Source organism: Aspergillus flavus, chromosome 8 (assembly GCF_009017415.1).
Source record: "Aspergillus flavus chromosome 8, complete sequence".
Lineage (NCBI taxonomy): Eukaryota > Fungi > Ascomycota > Eurotiomycetes > Eurotiales > Aspergillaceae > Aspergillus > Aspergillus flavus.
The window spans coordinates 3,242,758-3,252,168 of record NC_092403.1 but is presented as its reverse complement, the minus strand read 5'-3'; the positions used below and the strand labels follow the sequence as shown (position 1 = coordinate 3,252,168).

General features: G+C 19.3%; 1 protein-coding gene across 1 annotated transcript; it reads left to right on the top strand.

The window, feature by feature from the left end:
- The first annotated feature begins 6,217 nt into the window (after positions 1-6,217).
- Positions 6,218-7,409, top strand: F9C07_2176380 (uncharacterized protein). Its single transcript, XM_071509382.1, has one exon. The coding sequence runs from the start codon at positions 6,625-6,627 to the stop codon at positions 7,129-7,131; it is 507 nt and encodes a 168-aa protein (XP_071367583.1). The 5' UTR covers positions 6,218-6,624; the 3' UTR covers positions 7,132-7,409.
- The last annotated feature ends 2,002 nt before the right edge of the window (positions 7,410-9,411 follow it).

Sequence of the window (9,411 nt, the reverse complement as noted above, 5' to 3'; positions counted from 1 at the left end):
GTTGACCCTAATGTTGACCCTAATGTTGACCCTAATGTTGACCCTAATGTTGACCCTAATGTTGACCCTAATGTTGACCCTAATGTTGACCCTAATGTTGACCCTAATGTTGACCCTAATGTTGACCCTAATGTTGACCCTAATGTTGACTTAATTAATTAATAATATTAGATAATATATTATTAAAATTAATAATTATAATTAATATTTTATTTAAATATATATATATTAATATAGTTCTATAATAAATATATATCTATTTCTTAGATATTAACTATATCTATTCTAGTTAAATCTAAATATATACTATTAGAAACTATTATATTAATTTTAATAATTAATTATCTAAATCTTTAGTTTCTAGTAATATTTAATAAATTAATTTTAAATTAATATTAATAATTATTATCTTTATAATATTAAATTTTATAAATATATTTTAATCTATTAATTAATAAAGTATATATTTTAATAAAATTTAATAAATATATTTTAATATTTTAATAGATAGATTCTATATATTAATTCTATATATTTATATTTTAAATATATAATCTTAAATTTTTAATTCTACTAGTACTACCTACTTAAGTTTAGTATATATTTATTATAATTAATAAAATAATATAAATAATTAATTATACTAGCTCTTAATCTTAGCTATAGTCTATTTAAAAATTTATTTTATCTATAGTAAATTCTATTACTTAATTCTAAATTTTTATAATTAGTGTGTCTATAATAGCTATATTTAGAATATTTATAATTTATATAATATTACTATTACTATTAAAATTATTATATTATAATATTTATAATTTATTTAATTCTATATTTTTTATTAGAGATATATATTCTATAATATTCTATATTTTTAATATATATTATATAGTAAATATTAGATTTTTAAAGATTATATAAATAATATTTAGTTTTATACTATTTAATTAGCTTATTATTTAATTACTATTTAATATTCTATATCTATTACTATATATTAAAAACTATTTATTATTAGATCTATATTTATTATTACTGCCGTTTACTAATAAGAATTAATAAAGCCTAGAATATAATTAATCTATTATAGAAAAAATTATAGGAATTCTCTAGAATACTAGAATAAAGATTTTTATAAAAATTATAATTATTTAAATAATTTATATAATATATATAGTCTAAATAGTCTATATAATCTATATAAATAGAATAATTTAAATTAAATAGTAATTATTAATCTAAATTATATCTATTATATTATATTTTCTTAATATTTTTATTCTAGTAATATTATTACTTATATTTATTTATAGATCTATTTAAATATTTATTTAATATATATTAGTAGTATTCTATCTTTAGAACTATATTTATATAATTCTATATTAGCTTATTTTTTTTTATTAGTTTATTTAATTAAATAATAATTATTTTATTAGACTATTTATTTTATTTAGTCTATCTACTTTTTTATATATAATTTAAGAATATCTATAGAATTTTAATATAGATAATATATTAGATATTAGAAATATTAATCTCTATTTTTAATATATTTATAACTATAATTATCTATATTTAATTCTATATAAATTATTATAAAATTAATAATTTATTAATCTATTAGCTATAATATATTTTATACTATAATTTTTTAGCTAATCTAATTATCTATTAAATAATATTTATATAAATAATTATTTTATTATATTCTATTTATTAGATTTATTTTTAAATAAATATTAGTATAGACGCGTGGATAAACTATATTAATCTATTAAAAATATATTATATATAGTATATTATATTAAAATAGCTAATATAATTTTATAATATATAGATCTAATTAGTCTAGTATTCTATTTACTATAATAATAATAGTTTTAATATAAAAAATAATATAGCTATTAATAATACTATCTATATCTATATATAATTTAATTATTTTAATTACTATAATTTTAATTAAAAATTCTACTAATTATATAATACTATATAATATTTATTAATTATAATATAGTTTAATTACTATATTTATTATAATTAATTAATAAATATATAGAAATTATTTATAATAGTAGACTTAAATATAATTAATATAATTATAATATTATTAAATAATTAATAGCTTTTTTATAATATATATATTATATTTAATTTTTAGTATTATTATATTATATTATTATATAATAAAATTAGTAATATTACTATAATTATAGTCTTATTAAATTTTATAAATATAGATAATATAAATAATATACTTTTATTATTTCTAATAAATATTATTATTATTATTAAATTCTTATTATTTTAGATAATCTATAATACTAAAATCTATATTTCTTAGAATTAAATAGCTATTTAATTAATTATCTATTATAATATTAATATTATATCTATAGTATTTAACTAATACTACTATATTATCTAATTCTATTTAATTTTATTTTTTTATAAAAATTATTTTTATTTATCTATAATTTTAATAAAAGCTCTATTTATAATAAATTTTAAAAATTAATATTAATTTATATTAAATAATTAGAATATAGTCTAGTATTATACTATAATTCTAGACTATTTTATAATATTCTATATATATATTATATTAGCTATATAAAAAGAATATATAATCTATTTATTTATAATAATCTTTATTTATTAATTTTTATTTATATTATATTTAAAAAATATTTTAAAAATCTTTTTTTTTTATATATTACTAAAGAATACGCTATTAGATTATATCTATTATTAATTAATTTTAATTATAATCTTATAATATATCTAAATATTAATAATATATTATAATTATATTTTAATCTTATATTTTAATATTTTATAGAATTATTTAGATTTCTATTTATATTATATATTAAAGTTAGAACTTTAAATATATAATAATATAGATATTAATAGTAGTTTAAATAATAATATAATTAAAAAAATAATTAATTCTAATAGAGATTTAAATAATTTATTAATTAAATAATAGTATTATATCTCTAATTATTATATAAATAGTAATATTAATTATAAATATTATATAATTAATTTATTAATTTTTTATAATATATATTAATTAATAATCTTAATATTATTATTAATATAAAATTTTTTATAATATATAGATATTAATATTACTATTCTATTTTTAATAAATATATTATATTACTAGTTAATCTCTATATTAATATACTATAAATTTAATAATTTAAATATTTAGTTTAATTATTTATCTATAATATATACTAGTATAGCTAATTTTTTTTTAAATTAGATTATTTACTATAAATATTATATTATTAATTATAATTAGAATTAGATAGATTAATATTAATAGATAAAATATATCTATATATTAGATTTAATTTATATCTATTTTATAATTTATTATATATTCTTTATTAATTATATTATATATTAATTATATAAAAAGCTCTATTTTATAATATTTTATATAGAATTATTATATAATATATATTATAAAATAATAAATATCTTTTTAAATATTAATTTTTAATATAATATCTATTAAATAATTCTAATTAATTTATATATAAATCTTTAAAAATTATTTATAGTAAATTATATATATTTATATAATAATTAGTTTAGATATATCTATATTATATATCTAGAGATTATAATATTATAATAGATATATAATCTATATATTTATTAATTCTATAATATTTCTATTAAAATATAAATATTATGGACTATTAATTAATTAATTATCTATATTATTTACTTTTAAAATATTTTATAAAATAAGATCTAGCTTTATAGAATCTAGAATATAGAATCTTTATTTATATAAATAATATTAGTAGAGATAATAGAGATTTATTTTTTATTTTATTACTATATATAAAATTAATTTTAATATTATCTATAATTATAATACTATATAATATTTATATAGTATAATTCTATAGTTTTTATTATATTTTAATAATAATTATTATATTAGAATTTAATTATAATATTTTCTAAATAATTATAAATTAGATAATCTTAATTATCTAGAATAAAATTAATAAATAATTTTTAGAATTCTATTATTTAAATTTTTTTTAATTTAATATAACTATAGTATATATTAATATATTTTTATATTTCTAGATATAGTATATTTAATTTATTAATTTAATATAAAATTTTAAATATATCTATTCTATATTATTTATTTTTTATTATAATAGTTTAGAATTATTCTTTTTAAAATTCTTTTTATTATTCTCTACTATAGAGAAATAAGTAATAATTATTTATTATAATTAATATTATTTTTTCTATTACTATAGTATTATTTTATATAATAAATATTTTTTAATATATAGAATCTATATATAGATAATAAATATTAATATCTACTACTATAGTTATATATATTTAATTATATTATCTAGATTTATATATATTAGTAATAGATAATATAGTATTTAATTTTTTTTAAATTATATTATTTTAATTTAAATAGCTTATTTAATATACTATATTATTTACTAGCTTTTATATATTATATTTTTTATAGCTATTTATATATATTATATACTTTATTTTATAGAATTATTTATATTAAATAATAGAGTAGCTACTATAGTATATAATATATTAAAATTACTAGAGATAATAAACTTTTATAAATATTAGATCTATTTAATTATCTATAGCTATAAATTAATATTATAGATCTTTTTAATTTTATTAGATTTAGTCTAGATTTTTATTATTTTCTATACTATAGTATTTTATTAGATTATTTAGTTTATTTATTTTATATATATAAAAATATATAGTTTTTTCTACTAGTTTTTATAAATATAGATATAATAGAATTCTTTTTATAATAGAAATATCTATTAATATATTATAATTATATATAATTACTATAGCTTTATTTTTTAGAATTATTATTATTTTTATATAGTTTAGTTTTTTTAAATATATTAGAACTATTTATAGACTATCTATTAGTAATTATATATAGTTTTTAAATTTTATTTAATATATTAATAGTTTAAATAGCTATAGTAATATAATAATCTATTTAAATATATAGATAATTTAAAAAATATCTAATCTATTTAATAGAAAATTTTAATATTCTTTATATATAGAGTAATATTCTTTTATTATTAAATAATTTATTAAATCTAGATTATCTTAATATATTTTTTACTATAGATAATATTTTTAATATAGTATATAATTTTATTAAATTATATACTATACTAATATTTTTTATAAATAATTATAGATAATCTATTTAATTTTTAAAAAATTAAATATTCTATAACTAATATAATATAAATTTTATATAGAAAATAGATAATAGAAAATAAAATAAAATATTAATAAAATTAAAAAAAAATAATATAAAATATATAGCTTAATATAGAATATTATTATTTTTAATTTAATATAAATTATAATTAATTAATTATTTTTAAATATAGAATTTAAAATAAAGAATATTATTACTAGTATACTATAAAATAGAAATAATAATTTAAAATTTATTAAATTAATTAGTAAATTATTATTAGATTTAATTAATTTTTTAAATTAAATATATTTAATTTAGAATAAAATATAATTTAAATAGATTTTATTAAAATTATTAATTTTACTAGTATTACTAGATAATTAAAATTATAGATAATTAATAAAAAATTTTATTTAATTAAATTATACTTTAAATAAATTTTTAATAAAATATTATAATCTATTTAAATTAATCTCTATTATTATAAATTATAGAATTTATATTTAAAAATTATCTAAATATAAATTTCTATAATTTTTTTTAATCTATATTAATTTAAATATTATTAATTTTATAATTTAGTTAATATTATATTTAAAATACTTTAATCTATAATATTTAGTTTAGAAAAAATCCTAACCCACTTTACTAATCTATAGCTACTATTGGCTCTACTTTATTCTATCCTTCTATAAATACTCACCCCCTTGTGGACTAGATAAATTAAATTTAATCTAGAAAATCTACTCTATTTTAACTTACTTAAATTTCTAGATTTAATATAGATTTTAGCTCTAGAACCTAAAACCCGGACCGGATTCTAGATCTAGAACCCAACTCGAACCGGGAGCCGGGTTGGGGCGGGTTCAGGTTGGGTTTTTCGGGTTACCCGTACCACTCTACTCCGGATCAAGCAAATAGCCACAAGGATTCTATAGGTACTTGATTAGCTGCGATGATTGGGTAACTATCTGGAACCGCCTACTCACAATACAGCTCTCTTTCCGCTTTCATTTAGTGTTCTACCTCTGACGGAGTAAATACCAGGCTAGATGAGCCCATGGAAGGATCGGTTTATCACGATTTCAACTTCTGACGTCAGCCGAATGTCAGCCCTCCTTCCAGTCAGTCACGGTACCAAACCAACTCGAATCAGCTTACAACTCTTGCCTTCATTTCAAACTTATGGCGTAATTTATTGCCTCAGGGAGATATAAAAGCGCCATCGAGCGGTAGCAGAGTGGTCTTGTTCCTCAGCTAGCAAAGACTCAGGCGATTTCAACCATCGTATCCTTACTTTCATACCTAGTCATATTATCGAAACGAACTTCATATATTATAGGATAAAGATGTTCGTGTTCTACGTGTTGCTAGCTCTATTCGCTACCACCACCATGGCAAGCCCGCGCTCGTCCACTCATGAGGACGGAGAGAACGAACGCAGCCGCATGGACCATCAAATCAACCCTCTCGTGCAGATTGACCATGATGGGCATTTATATGCGCCAGATCGTCCGCTTGTCTCCGATACTAGTGTGGCCAGCCTCGCCGACGACTACAGTCATCGTAGCACCGATGACCCCGCTTTTGGCATTCGATCAACTTTGGAAGGCCTCCAAGACTTCCCAGTATCCCACAAAAGCAAGGATGTCGAGTCTGGTTGCACCGGTAACTGCGGTGAAGGTTATATAATCGCATTGTGTCCCAGAGGAGAAAGTGAATGCTCCCAGCCATGCAAAGACGCATGTGCTGAGTATGGGTGTTACACAAATTGGTTTGAATGCAGGCGGCAGAGCGACGTGATAAACCAATGTTACTGTTATTGTCAGCGCGTCACAAAATATGTTACGACCTAGATTGCAACAGTGATCACCCGGGACTATTGCTGGCTGGCCACCTGAACGACTTGTGCGGGGCTCGCAGGATCAATCAGCAAGCCAAACAGACCTATTAATATCAGCTACAGATCTGGCTGAGTAGCATGAAGAGAATGAGAGACTACAATACCTATTATAGTAATCAGCCCGACAGCAGATTTTCAATTAGTTAAGTGGAAGTCGCATATTTGTAGCAGTTTCGAAGCTTGAAATATTACAAGATCTATCTGTTCCAATGCCCAGACATATTCTAAAGGGTAAGTGTGGAGTAAGGATCGTTATCAATAGAAGAACACCCTTTCTCGATGACGTTTGGCCCAATGAACAATACAGAATAGAACTGGCACGCTTACTTCCTTTTACAATTACATAACATTTTGCGAGGTCTAGAGTCACTATGATCCTTATATTGCGTCAGATTAAAGAAGCTCGATTACCATACAGATCTGCAGATATTCCTCAGATTCGGTACTTATCCACTGCCTGTGCACAAAACTTGGTTCATTGTCTGCTTCCAAAATGAATAACATCAATGCAGGAATTGTCTTGATCCAAGATGATCGCGACATATCAGTAAGGGCCCCGTCGTCCTTTGCAAACGATCGGTTCAATCAAAGCGGCGAAAAGACATCATGGTCCTATATATCAACAACGGCTGAAGACTATATTAGGGGAACTCACCCCACCTAGAAACAGAAGAGGACAGCCAATTGACGATCGCAGGTTTGGTATAATCGATCTTCGAAGGGATGAGTGGACAGGTCTATTTATAAATTTTCTTCATCGATCCGCTAGGTTGCGAGTACACATCACAAATCCGAAAGCCATTGCATCCTTGGATCGGCCGCAACGTCGAGGTCTTCTTGAAAGGTGTTACAGACCCATGTCTAGTGCATCTTATTAAATGCAGATATATAAGGCAGAATAACAATAGAATAATAATAGCCAATTTCTAAATAGAAGATATTTAATAGATTATTTATCTAGTAATTATTTAAAAAGAGCTATAAATATTAATATAACTCTATTATATAATATCTACTCTAGAATCTATTTTAAAAAGAGTATACTAAAGATATATATGTTACAGACCCTTGTCTAGCGTCCTTATCTAAGGCGGACAAGCGAGGCAGAAAGATAATAGATTAGAAAGAATTGAAAGGTGTATTACGAGAATAAAGAGAACTACTTATATTAATCCACGGCACAAATCACATAATCACGCTAAATAGTATACAGGCGATCACCAAACAATATATAGAATAGTATATTATATACCAAGAGTATACCACTAATATACCAACCCAACTATTATAAAGACCCCAGAAAAAGATATATAAAAGCACTCATTTATATACTTAGTTTAGTTCTTCATAATTAATATACATTATTACTACAGAGTTACCCTTAATAGCAAAGACCAGTCTCAACTCATTCATACTCTCTTAACTATTAAGTATACATACTTAATAGGCCTGGCCCTTTGGACTCAAGTCTAGTATCGACGGCAGTCTAGTACCTACGACAATCTAGTACCGACGGAAGTCTCGTAGCGACTCCCGCTTCACCAAGACCGCAACCCAACAACGACTGAGGTCAACGACGACTTCAGGTTAGTAACCCTTAAAACGTGGTCCGCTAACTGGTCTCAGACTTGACGACGAAGCCCCGGGCGTAACATAAATTATTATAAATACTATTTTTAAACTAATTTTATAAAGCTAAAGAATTATTAATTAATTTAAAAACTAAGATAATAATAAATAGAGTCTATAAAATAGAGTTTAATATAAAGATTTTAATTTTTTTAAAAATTATAATTTATTTATAATTATTTTTTAATAATTCTAGAGTAATATAGATAATTTTAAAAATTAGATATTTAATTTTATAAACTATTTATAAATTAAGAAATAAAATAGAATATATATCTATAGTTAAAAAAAACTATAAATAAAAGTACTTATTATAATTAGAAATATAGTAATATATTTATTTAATTATAAAATCTTTTTAATAAATTTTTTAGAATTAATTTATTTAATTTTATATAAAATATTATAATATATTAATATATTTATAAAATAATAAATCTTTATAAATTATATATTTATTATATATAAAGTAAACTATAAGAATACTATATAATTTCTCTAGATAATTTATAATTTTTTATATAGAGATATTCTATATAAAGCTAATAAATTATTAACTAAATAAATAGATTATAAGTAATTAAATAAATAAAAATTTCTAATA

Coding starts and splice junctions, on each gene's coding strand:
- F9C07_2176380 (XM_071509382.1), top strand. CDS start 6,625: ATGTTCGTGTTCTACGTGTTGCTAGCTCTATTCGCTACCACCACCATG.